This window comes from Diospyros lotus, chromosome 11 (genome assembly GCF_014633365.1).
Source record: "Diospyros lotus cultivar Yz01 chromosome 11, ASM1463336v1, whole genome shotgun sequence".
Classification (NCBI taxonomy): Eukaryota; Viridiplantae; Streptophyta; class Magnoliopsida; order Ericales; family Ebenaceae; genus Diospyros; species Diospyros lotus.
This window is the reverse complement of record NC_068348.1, coordinates 12,985,002-13,007,536: the sequence shown is the minus strand read 5'-3', so window position 1 is coordinate 13,007,536 and position 22,535 is coordinate 12,985,002. Positions and strand designations below refer to the sequence as shown.

Genomic DNA, 22,535 nt, shown 5'->3' with positions numbered 1-22,535 from the left:
ACGCAAAGTACATTTCCTCTGCCTATGTGGCATCCCAGCTGGACCTCCCCCACTTTTCAAAATCATGTGACGTGCGTCGCATTTTTAGTTGATGTTTCAGAATCGGAAGTTCTTTAGAATTAGAATGTACTACAAGCTCCGATCCATATATATATATATATATATATTTATATGCGTGTTAATGAGAAATAATTTTGACTTTATCGCACCACATTAGTAGAAAATATTAGAATAACAAATTAATAAAACGTTAACATTTATTAAAATTTATCACTAATTATTTATAACATTGCTTTAGTTTTATGCTTCATTAAATTTTACTATTCAGAAGCATAAAATATTTTTTCTCTTCATGATGTATAGGATTGACGATTAAAATATTTATGAAGAAAACGTATTAGATAGCAAAAGTCTTGAGTTTTGAACTTTTGAGTTGATTTTCTACTTTTAAAAAAAAAAACTATGGTTAATGATGAAGGGAATGCTCTCAGGCTCATAATTACTCCAATATTATGAGAAAATAGTCAATAAAAGTAAAGACACGTGCTCGCCAGAGAACCAAGTCAAGGTCGCCATTTAGCTCAAATCTGGAATGGACACGTGGCAGATACGTCTCAACTAACCGATTAGAAATCTTAGGCTTTTCCTCAACGAGGATTTCTCGGATTCCTCGACTTCAATCATTATTCCAAAGATTATGGAGGTAGGGATTATCCTAAGCTCATCGGAAACCGATTACCATATTCATGCCATCAAGACCATGGCTCCGCAAAAGACATGATCCGGATCCTGAAAGTTCAAAAAGGAAATTCTTATCTTGATAAGAGGATAAAAGGAGACAACTAGGACAAGTAAGGAGATCTTTTTCCTTAAGTTTTCAACTACATGCTTTAGCTTTGATAACCCAGCGAACTGAGTTGAACGTCGGAATGATCACAAGGGAACGAGTCCCCGACTTCGTTTGTAAGTACTTGGTCCGAGACAAAAAAGGGTGATCAGCTCTACATCATCAGTTAAATTGCTTTAAGTACTACAGATTGCAGACAAGCATGCAGATTTGAGTCATGGCAGTCGCAGTGTGAGAGTTTCATCCTCATGTGGGGGTGACTCCTTGTGGATACTATGCACTGTGCCTCCTATTTGGTGCGTTGTTGTGTACCATGATTAACCCCTCCCACGTGCGCGGGGCAGTGTGTGGGGGGCCCTTAAGGTGAGGGACTTCACATTTTGCAGACAAAGAAGCAAAAAACTTGATTTTTCTCTATTTATAATAATTTAGAGATAATCATTTATTTATAATTAAGTTTTATTGTTGGAGTTGTTTAGGAATAGTTATTCTAGATAAATTTAAAATATTAGGATTAATTTTTCATATCATATTCCTGATATTTAGGAAAAGGGGGTTTATTATAAGTTTATAGAATTACAATTAAATCGCTAAATTATAGAAAATGATCTCAAATCATGTACGATTTTTTATTTTTTTTTTAATTTTATGAGAGAATTTTAGTAGAATTAGGTAGTTTAATTTTAAGTAGAATTAGATTACCCTTTGGTATATGGAATACTTTCTTTGGAGGCTAGCCAAGCTCAAATGAAATGCTAGGATTGTGGACCACCTAATTTGCTAGTCGGAGGTCAAGAGTGGCTTGGCTAAGCAAATTGAGATCGATCATGCATTCGTGACTCGAGTAAAATATATATATGTGTCAATCTAAGTGAATTTCAAGGAACATGGCTCCAGATTTTAAGATATTTTTAAAATAAAAGAAAAAGTATCTATTTTATTTTGAAAATATCCTTTCTAAAAGATTTTGTTACTATTTTAAAATAATAGTACAAATGGGTACATGATATTAACTTTTTAAAAACTTTAAAACACGAATTTAGAAATAGAAAGCATAAACTAAAAGAGTGTATCCCCATGTTACCTTTTGGATTAAGATTTTGTGAAAACTTAATGGAAAGTAAATATTCTTGTATCATGTGAAACAAAAATATATGTATATATATAGATTATATGATTTTATCTTTATTTTTTAATAATTAATTTACTTGTTTTAGATATAAACTATCCTAAAAAATCATATACTAAAAATATGTTCATAAGTAAGACATTTTAATAAGTAGTTTAAATTAATTTATATGAATATTTATTTATGTAATTTTTAAACACTTGTGTGGTGGGGGAAGAGTGGGGGAGAACTCACTCGGACGGCATCAGTCACGGCATGTGACACCCCCTCACCCTTTGCGTAGAGGTGTGGTTTTAGAAATATATTATACATATATAAATAATATTTTATATACTTAAATTGAATATTATTAAAAACTCAGGTAGATATAAATACGACCCAAGAAGGTGAAGGGGGCAGCAACAAGGCGTGCTTTGCGCGATCAGAGGAACCGGAGGGAGCGAGACACAGAGAGAGAGAGAGAGAGAGAGAGAGAGAGAGAGAGTATTGGTGATGGCGATTCGGTCGATGACGAGCTGCTTTTGAGCGGGCTAAAGCGTGACTGGCATTGGCCTTGTTCTGTTCAGAGACTCGGAGCGTGCTTTGTTGAAGCTTGATCTGGTTCGTTTTCGAAGAAATCGAAGGGAAAGTAGCAGAGGAAGGAGGAGAAGAAATACAGATGGAGTGGCCTGCGTATTTAGATGAATATGAAAAACTTCTTTTGAGGATGACCACTCCCAGGTCAGTCTCTCTCTCTCTCTCTCTCTCTCTCTCGGATCAGTCTTGTTTTTCGATTTTCACTGAACGCGGTATTTCTGAAACATCGAGATGTTCGTGATACGAACGCACAGGTTTCTGCAACTTTTCTTCTGATCTTTCCCTGTTCATTTGATTTCGATTTGGTGTTTTTCCGAACAGTAACCGCTTGAAATTTCTTGCCGGGGAGAGTTTATGAAACTTCGACCAATAATATTGTTTTCCTTTCCGTTACCAGGAAATCTGGTGCTTCTCCGTAACCCATTTTCACTAATTTCCATAATTATTTTCACTGAAACTTCTTACGATCTGAGTTCCTTTCAGATTCTGCAATGAACAGGCATATCTGCAAATTTGTTCTTTCCATCAAGAAAAGTTATATTTATAACTCTGATTTGGTAGTATTCAAGTTTCTATGACTATTCCTGATATCTGGTCTCCTTCTTTCTTCAATTTCTGAACACTTTACTTTTCTTACTTTTCAAATTCCACCCCCCCTCTCTCTCGCTTTTGCGCAATCATCGACAAATTCACGTTCACACTCGTCACTCATCCATTCAAGAAAGGTCTGTCTGACTCGACTTCTTCGTCCTTTTTGCAGAGTAATGATCGACAATGCCGGTTGTGCCGACACAACTCGCGTCATGGTAAGCTTTTGAGTCGCCTAACTAGAGCAAAGTTCAATGTTGAATCGTTGATCCAATTTGGCCAAAGTTGACCAATCTTCTTCTCTTCGTTGCATGTTTGTCGACAGATTGATAGTGCGAGGAAGCATGGGTTTCTTCTAGAGGCGGTTCAAGTGCTCACAGATCTGAACCTTTCGATCAAAAAGGCCTACATATCTTCTGATGGAAGATGGTTCATGGATGGTAAACACCGTAAATTTCTTCTTACTCTCTGTTCTTGAAGTTCTTTTTCACTAACGTACGCTTCCTTTTAATCGTACGTTAGCAATCTTCACGCAATAGAAATTCCTGGAGAATTCTTTCTAACGGTGGTTTTGGATTCTGCATTTGCAGTTTTTCACGTGACTGATCTAAATGGAAACAAATTAACCGATAAGAGCGTCATTAATTACATAGAGCAGGTAAAAGCGTTTTATTCTAATTTTATTTACAATTGTTCCAACGTTAATTTTTGATTTTTCTTGCTGAGATTGTGAACTATTTTTTGGTTCAGTCGCTTGGTACAATTCATTTCACAAGATCCAAAAGCTCCGATGGCTTGACTTTGCTGGAACTAACCGGAACAGACCGGCTTGGCCTCCTCTCCGAGGTGTTTGCAGTGCTTGCCGATCTGCAATGCGACGTGGTGGAAGCTAAGATGTGGACACACAATGGCCGATTTGCTTCCCTCATCTACGTTAGAGACTGTGATTCCGGTTGCCCCATTGAAGATACCCAGAAGATCGATAAAATTGAAGGGCGGTTGAGAAATGTTCTCAAAGGGGTTAATGACATCCGGAGCGCCAAGACATCCGTATCAATGGTGGTCATGCATTCTGAGAGGAGGCTTCACCAGATGATGTTTGCAGATCGTGACTACGAGCGCAAGCCAATTTTGAGGACTAGTGGGGATTTCCCTGCAGTCACCGTTGATCAGAATTGCTTGGAGAAGGGCTACTCTGTTGTGAACATTCAGTGCAAGGACAGAGTGAAGCTTCTGTTTGATGTTGTATGCACACTGACTGATATGGAATATGTTGTCTTCCATGCCACTATCAACACGGCAGGGGACAGAGCATATATGGTATGTTTCTGATAATCTTTTCCTGGGTTTTACTTCAATTCTCTTAAATCTGAATTCGTGGGAACAAGTCCGTTCAATTGGGTTTTCTCGAATTGTTTTCAGGAGTTCTTCGTTCGGCACACAGATGGTACTCCGGTCAGCTCGGAAGCTGAAAAGCAAAGGGTGATTTTGTGCCTGCAAACTGCCATTCAAAGGAGGGCATCTGAGGTACTGCTCTTTGCTTTTACTTATTGCCTAAGAGCTAAAATCGGGGCCACTGGAGTTGTATACTAGTGTTAGGTAATAGCACTAGTGTCCTCTGAGGTCTTCTCGACTTTGAGTTTTTGAGCCTCGCTTGCTCATCCACAAAAGTCCTATCGTTATAAAACTGTGTTTTTGAATATTCAAAAGCCTGATTATGGGTTGTTTTTCCAATCACAGGGAGTGAGGTTGGAGTTATGTCCAGGAAATAGGAGCGGGCTCTTGGCGGATGTAACACGAACTTTCCGGGAAAATGGGCTGAATGTGACAAGGGCAGAGATTTCCACCCGAGGGGAAAAGGCGCTAAATGTTTTCTATGTAACGGATGCAAGAGGAAACCGTGCAGATCCGAAAATCATCGAATCAGTTCGAGAGAGAATTGGAATGAGTAACTTGAAAGTGAAGGAATTGCCATTGATATGTCATCAAAAGGCGGAAAGAGACGAACCCACAGCCGGGATGGGTGGGGCCATGCTATCACTTGGGAGCCTAGTGAGGAAGAATCTATACAATTTGGGACTGATCAAATCATATTCCTGAACCAAAACCCCTCCACAGGGCAAATTGGGGGGCCATTTTTCCGGCCTTTCGAGCATATACTTTGCTTGTTAGAATTGAGCATATGTAAATAATTAATTAGAGTTGGGATTTGGTGAGGGTAGTTGCTATAGTTGGATTGGGTTTGTTTGAATTTGAATTAGGAGAAGAGAGAGAGAGGGAGGGAGGGAGGGGAGGGAGAGGGAGAAGCGTAAAAGATGTTGGTGGGTTGTGGTTAGGGTGGTTGGTTGTTGCTGGCTGACAGAATGAAGAGTTAGATAGAGTGGAAAGGATTAAAAAAATTGGTTGTTACACATACGTTTGTACATAACGACATTTGTCTTTATTTTTCTCTAAAGGTGTTATAATTAGTTATCTTTGACTTGAATTTTTTTCCATAGCACTCTTCATTATGTCCTCTTTTTTCTATTGCTGCTCGATTTGGTTGAAAGGAAGAATCTAGGCTTGGACTAGTTGGTGGGAGGGGCTAATGAATGAAAGCCAAATCATTGCAAATAATAATAATAAAAACGTTGTTTTTATTGTACTGAATAGGCTCTCTTGTGACTCAACAAAAATTATTAAGGAAGCAAAAGTCGTTTTCTTTCCTTTTTGTTGGGTGTTGCTGTTGAAGGAAGTAGCAGGGGAGGAGGGAGAGCCCCGTAGCCTAAGGTGAAAACATGACACCACCAAATCGTACTGATGATCATCAGTCAGTTGAGTGTTGAGATCTGTTGTTTGCTTGTCATAAACTTATAAATATAATTGAAAAGACTGTTTAAAATTGTCATGGTTTTTAATACTTCATTTAGAGAAAATATTTATGAAATCAAATTTAAGGAAACAAATGATTATCTGTTGTACCTTGGGGTGAGATGTCCCATTGGACATAGAAGTTGATGCTAAAATCTTTTGCCCACATGTGAGTATTGAAATTACTCCATCTAATTATGACAATAAAATTAAAATGTAAGAGACTGAGATGCAAGAAGTCCAACGAATTGGATAATGACCCCTTATGAGTTGGGTAGGGAAGCTAATGAGATTGGGTAGAGTTATGACATTAGGGATGGCATGTGAGTTGTGACTTTTTGGATTGCACATGGGTTCTGACTCTCAAGATGATATATGAAAGTCTGAAAGTGATGAGAGTCTCAAAGTACTAGTGACTTGAAAGGTGACAAGAGTCTCCTTTGGTGACATGAGTCCCCAAGTGATAGGAGAGTTATTTGATGATTAAGAGGGTATCTGATGATCAAGAGAATTCCATGTGATTGAGAGACTTGTAGAGAAAGATCAAGTTAGGGGAAAAATGAGGTTACTTCGGACCCTCTGATATTTAAGTTAGTCTCAGCCAAAACAGGAATTAGAGTTTAAGTGACATTGTGAACATACCTTTGCTAGAAGGAGGCTTCTACGTATAAAGATGGATGAGACTGACAGGTGATAGGAGACTCGCACCTCTCAGTGAGCATCTCATGAATGACTTTGATTGGGTTTTGCAGGGTTCACAAGGCCCAATTGGCTTGTCATCTGAACAGTGATCAAGAGAGAAGGCTAGTCACTCGATTATGATTGAGTGACCTGCACACTCACTTGTAAGTAACCCCCCAGGTTACTCGATCGGCTTTTAAGTCTTTGTGTACATGGTTATACACTCATGTGACTTGATTTGTTATGGCTTGAGATAGCAAAATAGATTAGAGTATGGCTGAAACAACTAATCAAGAGGGGAGGAAGGGAAGAGGTCACTCAGTCATGACTGATTGACCTATATACCCACTCAGCCATGGTCGATTGACCTATATATCCACTCAACCATGATCAAGTGAGCACCTAGGTCACTCGGTCATGGCCGCGTTTTCTCAGTTGCTTGCTTTTATGGTCTTGTTCAGGCTTTGGAAGTGGTTTTATCGACTCAAATATATCACCCCTCAAGTAGAGAATAGTTAATATTTCAAAATCACTTACAAGTTGGATAGCCTTCAAGGTAGCCTCAGATTTTGGTATCATTCATAATTCACATAGAGTTTTCTAGTAATGCTACACAACTGTTTTGGACTTATTCCATGTTTTGACGTGTGTGTGTGCGAATCCTGTCAGGTACAATATCATGCATAAGGTTATTGGTATCCTGACCCCTTGATGGTCCTAAACACTTTCTCGCTCGGAATATGCACTCCACCCCCAAACTTGGTCTTTTCATTCAGTCCCTAGGTGCTCTCAATTACTCTTTTCTTTCTTGTTTAAGTTTGGTTGGACTCAGCCAAAAATGGCGTTGTCTTGGTTTGTGAGGACTCTCTTTTATTTTGAATGCTTCGGCATGCTAACATCCACTAGACAGTCAAACCCACCAGTTTTCTCAATCCCTAAGAGTTACAAACATCGGCACCATTATTGAGTTTTTTTTTTTTTTTTGTGCTGAACGAGTGCATTTTATGCTCCATCTCGTTTTTTTTTTTTTTTTTTTGATATCTTATATGCAAGCCTTCACTCCATTAAGCTTTCTGAATGACCCTTGTAATGAGCTTTCAGCCGATGACTCCCAAGCCAGATGACCACGGGGCACCAGGTTTTAAGATACCTCTATGGGCATAATCACTCAAGTCATTCAGGCTACGAAGAAAGGTATAAGATATATGCAGGCTCAAATTTAATTTGGTGCACGACATAGTGACATAGGGATGAGATCACTAGCCTATGGTCATTGCCTAGCTTCTCTTAGTATGTCTAACACATTCCACACAAATTTTAACATGAACGGAATCAACACATTCCTCAACATTTGCCATCATGGCTCAACCTTCCCCAAACTTTTCTTTTCATAATGTTTGATGATTGAGTTGCTCACAAAGTTGGTTTAAGGGAAAAAGTTTAAATGGGAACCTATGCATTTAACCTCCTGACACTTGTGCTCAAACATTCGTCTAACATGGATAATGAATCACAAAACAAAATGAGTAGCATCACTCTCTTTACTCATTTCATCAAAATGGTACCAAATAAGCTTCATCATTGATGGCACATCTACCCAACAAAATAAGACAATTATTATTATTATTTTTTTAACACCATTCAACCAGATCATGTAACATATGTAGCTGCCCATAGTGAACCTCCCCCCAAACTTAAACATTTCATTGTCCCAATGGAACGAAGAGAAAGAAAAGGAAGGAGTGTACCCGATCTATAGTGTCAAGGTTGTGATGGTAGGTAGATCAACACACGCTCGTTTTGAGGTATTGGAACTTTCGGCAATGGCTTTGCCCTTGTAAGCAGCTGGTGTAGGATGGCTCTTCGATTGCATTATCACTTTTGAAAATGTACCTACAATGCACAAGTTTGAACATGAGAATGCAACAATGAATAAGAATGACATGAAGTGGACAGAGTCACATGGATGCCCAAACTCCCCCCAAACTTAAACCTCACAATCCCAAACTTAAGGTGCAATGTGTAGGTGAACATTGGTTGGGGTATTTTATCAAACACCAAGTGCATGCTGTTATGATGACCTCAACATTGTTTTTGTGCAAAAAAAATCCTAAAGAATGACACTCTAACCTAACACAAAGTAAAGAAAAGAAGAGAAAAAAAAAATGCAACATGCTAATAAATGAAAGAGATAGGAAATTGGGTTGCCTCCCAATAAGCGCTTGTTTAAAGTCATTAGCTTGACTAGGCCTCCATCTTCAAGGAGGCTTGAATTCTTTTTCCATTAACATTTTGTGGGTGCCATTTAATGAACTTATTCCTTGAATGTTAGCAAATTTCAATCCAATCCCTTTCTTTTGCTCCCTCAACACCTTTACCAACTTTTCATTTTCATGACTTGGTGGCTTGGCTTTTGAAGACGAAGAAACATCCAAAGAAGACCGTTTGTCTCTTTTGGATGGACAATCTTTTTGCTTCTCTCCCAAAGAACCCACGACCACGACCTTGTTCTTTGCATCCAAACTTTGTTCCTGCTCATCAAAAGAGTTAGCAATGCAATTTTCTTTAGGGTCATCAGGTCTCTCTACTAAATCAACAATGCCATCTCTCATTAAGACTTCTTTTTCATTGCCACAAGAATATTTCATAGCCTTAAATACATTAAACGTAACCGTCTCATCATAAATTCTAAGGTTAAGTGTTCCTTGCTGGACATCAATCAAAGCTCTCCTTATGGCAAGAAAAGGTCTCCCTAAAATTAAGGGCATATCATAATCTTCTTTGATGTCTAGAACAAAGAAGTCAACAGGAAAAATAAATTTATCCACTTTTACCAAAACGTTCTCCACTACTCCCCTTGGATATTTGATACTTCTATCAGCCAATTGAAGAGAAACAGTAGTGGGTGTTGGTTCTTTTAATCCAAGCTTCTTGAAAATAGAGTAAGGCATTAGATTTATACTAGCACCCAAATCACATAGAGCTCGTTCAAATAATAAACTACCAATAGTACAAGGAATAGTAAAACTCCCTGGATCTTTAAGCTTCGATGGTAGTTTGTTTTTCAATATAGCACTGCTCTCCTCCGTTAGCATAACAGTTTCATGCTCCTCCAACTTCCTCTTATTTGATAAAATTTCCTTCATAAATTTCGCATAGCTAGGCATTTGAGCTAAGGCATCAACAAATGGGATGTTTATGTGAAGCTTCTTGAATACCTCTAGGAACTTCTCAAATTGCTTATCCAGTTTGTGTTTGCGCAACCTCTGAGGGAATGGAATTGGAGGAACATATGGCTTAACCGATGGTGGAATTACCTTATCTTGTTTAGCTATTACTTCAGGCATTTCAAGTTGATCCGTTGTCTCCTGAACAATACCATTTTCTTTTACCACACTTGGCCTTTTAACATGAATTTCTGGTAGTTGCACCCCACTCCTTGTTGTGATTGCATTTACTTGCTCCTTTGGGTTAACTTCTGTATTGCTCGACCATGTGCCCGGTTGCCTTTTCGTTAAGATTTTTGCTAGTTGCCCAATCTGATTTTCAATATTCTTAATGGCTGCGTCCGTCTGGTCACTTCGTTCTTGAAGCTTTAAAAGTGCTTCCTCCCATCCTTCTTTTTCCTCTTGTGGCCGCCCTTGTTTTGGTGGATTTTGGATGTTCTGAGTATTACCATAAGAAAAATGAGGATGATTCCTCCAGCCCAGATTGTATGTTTGTGATAATGGGTTACTCTGCTGCCTTTGGAAATTTTGCTGATGTTGAAAATTCTATGCATAGGCAGCTTGCTCCGTGAATGGTGGATTTATGAGCAGCGGACATTCAGGTGATGGATGAGTTGCTCCACAAGTTGCACATATGGGAAGTGATCCTTGCACCATATTAACATTCGAAGTATACTTTAAGGCTTCCATCTGCTTTGATAGTGCATCAATCTTGGCTAACATCAACGTGTTAACATCCACCTCATGCGCTCCTGCTACTCTTTTATGCGAGTTTCTATCTGGCCATATCACCAATTGCTCACTCATTGTCTCGAAAAGGTCATGAAGCTCCCCGGCTGATTTGTTTCGGATTGATCCTCCTACTGTAGAATCAATTGCAGAGCGGCTGTGAGGAGTGAGTCCAGCATAGAAAATGTGATTTTGAGCTGGTAGTGGAAAACCATGACTAGGACACTTCCTCAATAGCTCCTTGAACCTCTCCCATGCTTCATGAAAATTTTCAAACTCAGCTTGCTGAAAAGTTGAAATCTCATGCTTAAGTTTGGTAATCTTGGCCGGTGGGAAGTATTTGAGTGTGAATTTCTGTACCAAATTTGTCCATGTAGTAATACTACCAGTTGGTAATGAGTCTAACCACTCTCGAGTCCTATCCTTCAGAGTGTGAGGGAAAAGGCGCATCTTGAGTGCCTCTTCATTAGTTCCTTGATACTTAAAATTCCCACAATATTCCAGAAACCGAGACAAGTGATAGTGTGGATTTTCTTCGCTTATTCCATAAAAAGGTATGTTGTTGGCGAAGAGATTGATCACATTTGGCCTTAATTGAAAATTCTCATGCCCGTAAGGAGGATAGATTATGCTTGACCGGTTCTCAATCATTGGGGGCATCATGAAGTCCCCCATCAGAATGTCTCTTTCATTGACCTCAACGGGTTGCGCCATTGGAACAAGTTGGTTTGTGTTGTCACCCATGTTACTTAGTTGCTTTTCCCTACTTGCTCTTTGTTCACGACGCCTTTGATGGAACGTTCTTTCTATCTCAGGATCAAACTCACAAATATCCGAACGTTCTGAATGGCTCATACACTATCTCAATCCTTGCACACACACAAATTGAATAGCTCAGCCTAGAAAATAATGAAAACAAAATTTGACAGTTAAAGCTAATAATAATCAAAGTAATAATCAAAAGAGTTAGTCCCCGGCAATGGCGCCAAAAACTTGTCCTGCCTAATTCTACCCCACAAGTGGATGGATCGTGACAAGTAATACAGTGATGAATAGAGTGTCGTACCCACGAGGACTAACTTTTGACATTTACCCTAATTGATTTAACCTTAACCTAACACACACATTAACAAAGACTTTAACTGTAATGAAAACTAGTTTACTAATAAAAAATGCAAACAAAACAATTTCTTTGATTCAAAAACTCTCAAAGTTAAGGCACTAGGGTTAGTGAATCCACCGTCGGCCTTCTATGATTCAATTATTCATTACTCGGGTGTTGCTATTCCTTATCTTAGGTTGAAAATCGATAATCCAATTACAACTAAAAGCCTCTCTCGATGGTCATTTAGTTCTATGTATATATATGAGATTAACTATCTCTAGTCAACCTTCGAACATATAAACATGCATTCAATCACGGAGATCATCACACAATGATTTCATAGGACATAACAGTATCTCTACCTATTATCGGACCCTACGTTGTTTGCTACCATATCTAATCCGTATTGAATCTCTCGAAAGCAATACAAATCACAAATAAGTTTCAATGGTGATCAAGCATCAAAACAACATTATAAACATAACAAACAATCAACCCGGATAGATAAGAAAATAGCAAACCAAATAACTTTAAATCAAACCATTAGAAGTCGAGGTTTCATCATTCACCCTAGCTATAAACACTTAGCTATGCATGCTCTCAATCAAAAGAAAAAGAAAAGAGTTGGAATCCATAACAAAGAATTGAAGAAGAAAAGAAAAATACAACCCAAGAGTCTTCAATCTTTCGTCCGCTTCTCTTCCATGCCAAAAAAACTCCAAATCCCTTAAGAATAAGTCTTTATATAGTCCTCTTTAGGTTATCAAAGTCATACACCTTGAAGGAGTCTATCTCTCTTTTATTTGGATTAAAACGCGCTTAAAACGGCCTTTTCACGAAGCTTTAAACCCTACCGCGGTATGCTTGTTGCTGCAGACCCGTGAGCTCCAGAAACTAAATCTTACAGCAGTCCTATAGCTGTATGCATTCCGCTGTAAGATCGCTAGCCTTCTTCTTTGGCCTCTTGCTTTATCATCTTCCACTTTTTGGCTCTTGAAAATCTTTTGCTTTCTTTTGCATTGATACCCGACCTTGCCTCCAAGCTTTATTTCACTCCCATTATGCACCAAAATCACTATTTTTGCTCCAAGTGTATTCAACACATGCTCCACATCTACATAACCATATATGGAACAAAATCAAGTAGAAATCATGCTCATTGAATGTATAAATGCTAAGTTTATAGACCAAAATAAGTGTATAAAAGACACTTATCATGGTTCTTTGGCCTATTTGGTCCACTTGGTCTTGGTTTTGATAGTCTTGGCCTATATTTATTTTTGACCTAGCTCTGCCACTTAGATTTTTGTATACCTGAACTGATTACTGGGTATAATAATTACCTTATCAAGTATCCAATTACATATTATCTTTTCTTATTGTTGTATCCAAGAAAGTGGGGTCATGCCTAATGGTAAGCCTAAGTACAAAGAAAAAAAGCCACAACCCATCAAAAGACCTAGGTGAGAGGCTTGGGCAAGTGACCTCACTTGAGAGCCTCTTTCAAGGCCTTTGAGAGACCTTATCGAGATTCATGTGTTGATTGAAACCAAGATCGAGTCTGAGTAACTAAGAGACCTAATGAGAGACTCATGAGAGGCCTACGAGAGACTCGTGAGAGACTTAGCCAAGGAGCTTGCTCATGCGAGTGACCATCAAGAGACTAGACTATTGAGTAATCACTGAGTGAGTGACCGAGAGGAAAATAGTGGAGTGACTAGGGGTGAGCAAAAGTTCGGTTAAATCGAGCTAACCGAACCTAACTTACAAATTCGGTCGGTTTGGTTCGATTTTTCAATAAGAGCGGTTCGATTCGGTTATATTTTTCCTTAAAAATTGGTTATTTGGTTCGGTTTAGTTATTTGTGTAGCAAATAACTTCTCGACGTGAACAGAATCGGCTGCCCCCCACCACACGCAGGTGCGACACCCCATGTCTGTACTTCTCTTCATCTTGCTTTCTCTCCATCTCTCCCTCGCCATTTTGTTCTCTCTTCTCTTGGAGTCTTTATAGATCTGGCAGGTGACTGCCTCATCTCTTCATCCCTTCTCTCTCTTTCCACCATCTCTTGTCGTCGCCGATGGCGAAGATGAAGGCTCTTTGAGGCTTCGTAAATCAGACACTAGTCGAAGGCTCTTCGTCTTCATCTCTTCTCTCTCCCTCCACCATCCTTCATCGTCGCCAATGGGGTGAATGTGGACAGGGATTACTGCCTTAAGAACGTCGATGGTGTGGGATTTAATCTCGTAAGTGGAAGTGAAGAGGAGAAACTGCGCCTTTCGCACTAGTGACATAGCTTCCACAACTATATGGAAGACCTTTCATCCGTCATCATGGAAGAATGTTGGAAGATCTGCTAAGCGGGTTGGGGGAAGTCCAGGTATGTAGTCGACCACCTCATTTCCTCGCTTTGTAACATGTTGAAACCAAATTGATTCACAGACAAGCAAGAACATTAAATTAACGAAATCAATATTATGTACAAAATTTGCATACATAAATATTTGTCACTACATTCGGATCCTTTTTGAAATACAGCTTCTATTTCCATTGGGTTTAATGGTTAATTTGCTCATATCATGATAAATTATTAATTTATAGAGTTTTAAGTCCACTTGGATGATATAAGCTTGCTTTTATTTTGTTGCTCCTTAAGTGTTCGATAAAATGCTTACGACAAACCGATCCTAGAATTCTATGAAGTTGTAAGCTCCTAACATTAAAAAGCCTATATAAAGGCTGCTTCATCAAATAAAGAATTAGAGTTTCAATAGCCCATTTTTTTTGCATTTCACTTGTTCGATAGAATTCCTCTTTAAGCAATTTTTTCCTTTGCCCTTTGTTACAACCCCATTAAATCGAACAGTTTCTTTAGAGATCATCCCATGGTAAAAATTCTAGACAACTTAACAATGTTAATCCTTGTGTACTTTCTTCTCTTTTTCTGTGGGAATTATGTTTGATTCAATTTTGAGAACAGAGTAAACAAGAAGTTTTCTGATCTTTCCATTCTCTCTTCTTAACATGATGGAAACTGAATGTTTTTAGTGTTTGCCATCAATAACCCAAAACAAGTTAAGCAATAATTGATCAATTGAATGGGGAAAATAAGGAGGCATCTGTGGCTTGTGGGCATGGAACAAACTGTATTCGGTTTGGTTAGTTCAAAGTTTAAATCGGTTAATTCAGTTTCGGTTATTTCAGTTAGTGTATTAAGTCAATTTGGTTATATCTATAGGGTCGGTTCGATTCAGTTAGATAAAATGGGATAGTTCAGTTCGGTTCGGTTATAAACGAATGCACACTCCTAGGAGTGACTGAAAGGAAGATAGTCGAATAACAAAGAGAAATACTAAGGAGGATAAGACTGAATGACCTCAGCCCGAGTGATCTCACCGGGAGCTTTTCTTGATGCCTTCAAGAGACTCGAGAGAAGCTCCCATTAATTCATGGGTCACTTGAAAACTACTAATCGGAATACTCTCTCACAAATAAATTCTACCTTCGATGTGCTAGCTTATAAATTCAAAAGAGGGCCTAAAATGCTCATTAAAGATTGTGACTCTCTCTTAACCTCTCAGTCTTCTTCCCATATAGATGGGAGATTCCTCTTCTAGCAAAAGGTATGCACACAACACTCATTTTTCTGCATTTTATGCTTTGGGCACGAGATTGACATAAATATTAGAAGGTCCGCAGGTGAACCTCACCTGCAACACTAACCGATTTCTTAATTATATGTCACTCAGTGTGGTTCCTTCCTCTCTTAAGATTCACTCAATTTATTTTGTGGTACTTGGTCTTTGTCCAATTGTTAGGTACCTCTAGCCAGCTGACAGCCATTCTGAACATGCACCAAATAGGAACACCTCCAACGGACGGATACAATTAATATAATTAATACAAAGATAATGTAAACATATAATTAATTAGTTGTTGGACAAATTGAAGGTAGTGATCAATGGATAGATATGCTATCTCATGTTTATTATTATTATTATTATTATTTTTAAAAACATGTATCCAATAAATAACAATAACAAGTGGTCAAAAGGCGAGACAGTTGAGGGTCCGCCAGCCATCTTAGCCTTGTCTTTTTTCACTACAATACTTCATAGCCCTAGCTTGCCTTGGATTCATCTCCTTTCATTCATTCTTTTACTTTTTTTTTTTTTAATTTTTTTGCATAAAATATAATGAGATACAGATGTGTTATTATCCCTTGACCTTCGTGCCTTATTCGTAAGACTGGAGAAAAAAGGAAATCGTCTAGGGTGGAATGGTCTGTTGTTGGCCTAAAGAGGGCTCGATCTGTTTGTCAGGAGAGCTGTGAAATCGAAATAATGACAAACAAATAAAAAAAAAAAAAAATGGAGGTTGACTTAATTCAAATTTGTTTTCTTTTTTCTTGGAATAATCTCAAAACAGAGCATTAAACTTGCAGTGGGAGATTGCAGGATTGAGCACATATATTGTTGATTCTGTGAATCCAGCTGGGCATCTGATCCGAACCAAACCATTGCACTTGAATCTCCATTACAAGTCAAATGGTGGAATGTTACTCTCTCCAGCTAGCTCATTATGCTTCTTCATCCTCTAGCTAGCTAGATTTATTCTCCTATCCATATTGATACTTCCAACCTTTCTTGCAAAGAGTTCCCATACATGCACAATGAGATTCGGAACAGATTTTTTTTATACAGAGTGAGAGTAATATGCTTCATTTATCAGAATACATCAATAAAAGAGCCCAATAAAATATCTTGTAACTAACCCCCCCGCCCCCCACCCCCCCCCCCCCAAAAAAAAAAAAAAATAAAAATACTACAGCATTATGCCACATTATTAATTCTGGCATCATTTCTATGTAAATTTCAATCACACCCATGTGATTTAGGCATTTTTTGTATACACCCAAATGTGGTTTATATTTGGTTTTTCAAGTTCCTATGGTTTTATTATTATTATTATTATTATTATTATTATTATTATTATTATTATTATTATTTTTAATTTTAAACAACTTGATATGTCTCGCAAACAACAGACAATTTGGATATGAAGCAGACTTAAGTGACAAATTTGGGTCAAAACCTTTAAATGAATACTTTGGTCAAATACATATATAAATGGGTCAAAATCAACAATTCAACGCAAAAGAGCAATGAAGAAGGCAAAGTAAAAGTTACAATTCAAATCAAGACTGAGTGGGTACCCCCCACTCGGTCATGGATGACTTAGGCTCTTGAAGATACCCCTTTGATTCATTAATGAAGAACAACTTCGTAAAATAAACCATTGTTGATCAAATCAAGCAAAGAAGACAAAAGAACCATGGGACTTCATTACTTTGCTATGATCGAGTGGGTATCCCCCCACTCAGTCTTTTAAAGAAAGTGCAAGGCATTGGCAATTTTTAACCCCTAGGAAATTGCAACACCTTGTGTTATTGATATTAGAAAATAAAATAAAATTTCAAGAGTACTATTTGAGAGAGAGGTGGGAAATGAAATGATGGGCCTGAGAAAGGGCATTCTAGTAATTTGGATAGTGAGCGGTCCGGTGGGTCCTACGGGCAATTTTGAGAAGTAAAGTAACAAATTGCTGAATCGACGACAGGAGATGCCCTAAGACTTGGATGTCCAAGAAAAAGGGCAAGGGATTGTTGAGCGTTTCGAGATGAGACTAATGGCTCTGAAAAAAGACAGATCGAGAATAGTTTCAGGTATAGTTGTTGTATAAGCTGAAATTATTGGCTGAACTGAATGTTCGTGAGGGCAATCGAGAAATTACCAATAAGTCAGAAGCCCTGAAGAGTGGCCTGATTTTATGAATAAGTCAAGCTGAAGCGTTTTCGAGTTGAGATAAGGTCATGTGCAAGTGCAGTGACGAAATTAGTTTTATCGAGTAATAGATCGATTATTAATTTTGGGATAAATCAAGAATTGTGTGGTTTTGTGGTATTTAATTTCAAGCTTGGAGGGTGCAAGAGTAATTATCAAAATTCCATGTGCAATTATAATTGTATTAAGTGGAATTAATGAGATTTTAGGATTTAATGTATAATAATTATATATATAATTATATAATTATGGGTTAGGGCAAGTTTTGAATAACAGCATTGGATCCAAAAATTTGGTCTGCTGAATCATTTGGCCGAGAGAATGAAGCAGAGAAAGGGAGAGGCTGAGAGTGAGAAGGCAGAGGCGTGCGAGATCGCGAGAGATCGGGAGAGAGATGGGCTAATTCTTGGCTGGCTAGGGGCTAGCCGAAGGCGGCAGCGTCAACAGCGAGCCATGGCCGATGAAGGAGGCAGTGGTCGCCATGGCTGCTGCGATGGAGGCTGAGGTAGTGGCGATTCGCTTAGCTGAAGGGCGACCAACGACAATGGCGAGCGACGGCCGCCTGAGGCGTTGGCAATGGAGGCCGACGGAGCTAAAGCAGACATGGCGGTTGGCGGCTGGTCGCGCGAGGAAGCTGGGCTATGGCTGCTCGCGGCGGTGGTGGCTGGCCGCTCGCGGCGGTGGTGGCTGGCCGATTGTGTGTGGCGACGAGATGCGGCTGTTGGTGGCGTCGTTGGCTCTAGAGGCGGCCGGTAAAGGGCCAATGGCAGTGGCCGGCTGGTGCGTGCGCAGGTGCCATGCTTGCCGTGGAAGAAGAAGGAAGATGATGAATAGTGGAGAAGAAAAGACAAAAAAAATAGAAAAGAAAATAAAATAAAAATAAAGAAAATTTGAAAAAAAAAGAAAATAGAGAAAAATAGCTAAAAAATTCCAGAAAAATTCTAAAAATTAATTTGGGGCTCGAGGAGCGTACCGAAAGCTCGAAAAGAAGGTTTTGAGAGCAAGGTGGCATCCTATAAGGTGACATCGATGTGGGCGTTTGGCCGATTTTCTTCTCCAGATTTGATGAGGTAAATTAATTATTTCTTTCTAGTTAATTGTATTATGTGAGATGATATAATGTGAATTGTTGGTTGGATTAAACCCTCGGTTGGGGTTATTGGAAGTGGTTGATGAGTGGGTCTTTGTGGTGAATAGTAAAAACATAGACCAGGTTTAATTTTGTTGTTGGGTTTGTGATTTCATCTAGGGTCGACCGAGGTGGCGATGATCCTAGAAGAGTTCGAAGTTCGGGCTAGCGTTCCCGTCTATGGCAGAGATAAGGGTTCAAGCCAGGTAAGGGACGACCCCAAGGGTGGCAGTCTTGCTGTAATACCCAGGAATGATTTAAAGCTATAAATAATATTTGATGAAGGGTACAAGTGGAATTATCGAAAGAATAAGGCCATAGGACACACTGTCATAGTCTTAAGTAACTGAAACGGCCCGGGGGAGTACTCCGGACCCTAGATAGCCAAGAAAAATGGTATAGTATCGACAAGTGATTCGAATTATGATTTTTAGTGGTGAAAGAAATTGGATCGGGAACAGTTTTCGGTACAGCTGTCGACTGGGCTAAGAAAATCGAATCGACGTAGGAGACGTCCGAAAGGTCAACGAAGCATGCTAAGGACTAATATTTTATGTATAGAACAACCCTTAAGTGATTTCGGGTTAAAACAAATGGATTTAAGGTCAAAACGATCAACCGGGCCTAAGTGCAATTTTCTAAATTTGCTCGAGAGAGGTCAAAACTGTAATTTTTCAAAATTTTCGAGCGTCAAATGAGATGTACTAAACTTATGGGGCTTAGTGGTATATTTGGATAGTTCAGGGGCACAAGGAAAAGGGCTGAAATGACAAAGGAAGAAGTAAGGGGCTAAAACGCAATTTAGCAAAAATTGCATAGTGTGAACCTAAGGGAGGATTTCGGCCGCTGCCTTCCGCCGCACGTGGAGGCTGTTTCCGGCGATGGGACGGCCGAGGCAAACCTGGGGGAGGTGCTATACGGCTTGGGTTTGCTTGGGGGCCAAGCTTGGCCGGCGATTAGTCGAAAAATGATCGATTTTTGGCTATAAAAGGGGCTGAAAATTTGAGAAATTTTGGCATCAAATATGCCGCGTTTTGGTGAGAATCGAAGAGCATTGATAGAGGGCTTTTGCTCCTGGATGTGAGGGCTTTGTTTCTGGAGAGTTTGGAAGTGTTTTGAGGGCATTTAGTGGCCATTTGAAGCTTGGCCGGTGATGGGTGGCGGTCCACCTAAGGCCGACCTACAATTGGCCTTCCGGCGGCCTTCTCGGTGGCCTTTCGGCCAGAAAATGGTGTGGCTTGGATCGACTAAGCAAGGGCTACAAGGGGGTACCATCGGATTTGAAATCGGAGTCGTCGCCGCCGGCAGGAAAATCGGAGGAGAAGATGGCGCGTGAGTCACACGCGCCACACTTCACACGCTAAGTGCGTGAGGGCTCGTGACAGGGGCAAAATTGGAAGTGTTGTGGCTCAAGGTTGAGTGTAAGCTCAAGTGATTACAACTTGGCATGCAAATCGAGGCAGTGCACGAGGATCAAGGTGATCTGAATATGTTCGAGGTGAGTGGGTTGACTCTAGTTTTACCCTTGTTTTGGATATGTCTTGGTGTGAGATAGTGAATTTAGGTGAACGAGTGACATGGTAGGGCACTCGAGACCAAAACTCGGGATGCGCTTATGCATTGTATTTATGTATTCATGGCATCATTTGCATATTGATCATGTGATATATTGCATCAACTTTTTTTAATTGCAAAAGAGTCGGTGCATGGCGTGTGATTTTCATATCATCGGGGTATTGGTTTCGTGTCATTTTTGGGTTCGTATGGGACTGGATAGGGTCTACTTGAGAATGGGACAAGGTTAATCCAGGTGAACGAGTGACACGGTAGGGCACTCGAGCGATTAAGTATGTCGCGGCAAGGTCAACCTCAACGGTGTGTGGAATGGATTTTCCATGAGAGGTTGAGTATGTCAGGGAGATTTCTCAAGTTAGACGCGTTTGCTTGGTGTTGTTTGTATGTGTATGCCATGCTCGTATGTTTTTCATGCATTATGTAAACTGTTTCATGCCGTCACTTAGATGTTTTGTCATCTAACCGGGTTATACCCTTGGAACGTTCAATGTTCCAGCCTGGGACTGCTGCGAGGGAAGGACATGGCCGGCGGGTTGAAGGTCAATGGTGCTTAGATTGATAGTCATTGTAACCTTTTGGGGTTTTAGCACGTATTTCAGCTTGTGTATGAATAGTTGTACGATAACGTTGTCATCATTTGGTTATCTGTATTACGTATTTTGTTATGGAAATACTATGTAAGAATCTCGGTGTTTGATGTTAATGTATCCGCTGCGTTATGATATGTCTCGTTTGGTTGTTAAGATTATTGATCTTGATAAGTTAAACGGGAAAGACTAGGTTCTCGGGATTTGTATCTGCATGTGAAGATTGTTCTTGTCAACACCGTGCGTGTTGAACTTAGAGGAAAAAAAAAAAAGAAATCTCGAGAATTGCCTTATAGTGACACGTCTGCCGAGGCAGGGGTGTTACAATTGGTATCAGAGCCCTAGGTTAAAACCCTAGGATGGTTAAGCTAGGTTGTTGAAATTAGCATGGTTAGAACTGTGGAACGAGAACTTAGAACATGGTTATGGATTCTAAGAGTCATTCGGAACCTAGATGAAATGAGTATGGGAACTCTAGGAAGGTGAGACTTGAGGTGTTTAACGTGAATATACTTTTGGTGACAAGAGGAGACGGATAAATTCTATTCGTGTTTCGGGCACATCAGTGGGAGGTGAGAGAGCCGGTAATAAGAGTCGTTGAGGGACATAGATATATGATTAGCAAAACGTTAGAAGAATGAGTACTTTGGTGATAAAATCTCTTTTGGGACGAATTATAGTAAATCTAGTTTTAGAATCTCCTAACTGGGGACATGTTAATAATGGTGATGTCATGCCCTGACAAGATAAGTAGAATGACTGAGGTTACTGGGAGAACTCATCAAGGGACATGGGAGAGTAAAGAGTGACTTGCAGCTAAAATAAATCTTAAGGATGAGTTAGATACCCAAAGTAGAAACTTAAGGGAATTGATTTAGCTAGAACCGATGAGTGCAAATCCCACATGGAGACTTAGGGAGAGAAAAAACTATTAGATCGTAAAGACAAAATCCCTACTTAGAGATTTGGGGGTTTATCGGTTGAGGTCTTTAAGGTTATTAATTGGAGAATACTAGACCTTGCTAGGTGATAGAACGTCGGGTTGACTTAGCTATGAGAGATAGAGCCAACAATGTGGTTCGAATGTAAGATTGGTTTGATAAACCATAATTGAGGATCCATGAGATTTGAAAAATTATAAATTGGAGATCATTAGGCAAAGGTTCGATAAACCATAACTGAGGATCCATGAGATTTGAAAAATTATAAATTGGAGATCATTAGGCAAAGGTTCGATAAACCATAACTAAGGATCCATTAGATTTGAAAAATTATAAATTGGAGATCATTAAGAAAAATTCTTTTTCGCTAAATGATGAGATCTCTGGTGGTTATTAAGAGTGAGCAAGTTATTGATGGTTCAAACAATTGCTCTTAGGAATAAAATTTGAGGAGTTTAGAAATCTGAAGTTGAAGATGGGGATATTGAGATAAAGGATCCATAACTGATGACAAAAGAAATAAGGAAAGATTACCTAAGAAAACAACTCATAGGAACGAGTCATATGTGTTTGGTGTAGATTTGAGTCTTGTGGAAGTTTTGGGGAAATGATAGAAGAAAGAGTGATATTAAGGGACATTAGCCTAGGATCAGACGAGAGATCAAATTAGAATTAATTAACGGATCAACTCCTCATTTGGGTATTTCGAAAGTTTGCCCTAGTGGTAA

The 22,535-nt window shown here is 39.3% G+C and overlaps 1 protein-coding gene and 1 non-coding gene across 2 annotated transcripts; both read left to right on the top strand.

Moving 5' to 3' along the window:
• The first annotated feature begins 2,430 nt into the window (after positions 1-2,430).
• LOC127812528 (ACT domain-containing protein ACR8) lies at positions 2,431-5,632 on the top strand. The gene is made up of 7 exons (XM_052352938.1): positions 2,431-2,696; positions 3,313-3,358; positions 3,466-3,580; positions 3,731-3,798; positions 3,891-4,460; positions 4,563-4,667; positions 4,881-5,632. Exons 1-7 carry the CDS (start codon positions 2,635-2,637, stop codon positions 5,238-5,240), a joined length of 1,326 nt encoding a protein of 441 aa, XP_052208898.1. The 5' UTR covers positions 2,431-2,634; the 3' UTR covers positions 5,241-5,632.
• Positions 5,633-10,835: 5,203 nt separating this feature from the next.
• Positions 10,836-10,942, top strand: LOC127813796 (small nucleolar RNA R71). The gene has a single exon (XR_008026202.1). It is a non-coding gene; the product is annotated as a small nucleolar RNA R71 (small nucleolar RNA).
• The last annotated feature ends 11,593 nt before the right edge of the window (positions 10,943-22,535 follow it).

What these genes read in the sequence shown, in the direction of transcription:
- LOC127812528 (XM_052352938.1), top strand. Translation starts at nt 2,635, where the DNA reads ATGGAGTGGCCTGCGTATTTAGATGAATATGAAAAACTTCTTTTGAGG. An exon ending in CCGACACAACTCGCGTCATG is followed by an intron (nt 3,359 to 3,465) that starts GTAAGCTTTTGA and finishes GTTTGTCGACAG; the next exon opens with ATTGATAGTGCGAGGAAGCA. An exon ending in TTCAAAGGAGGGCATCTGAG is followed by an intron (nt 4,668 to 4,880) that starts GTACTGCTCTTT and finishes TTCCAATCACAG; the next exon opens with GGAGTGAGGTTGGAGTTATG.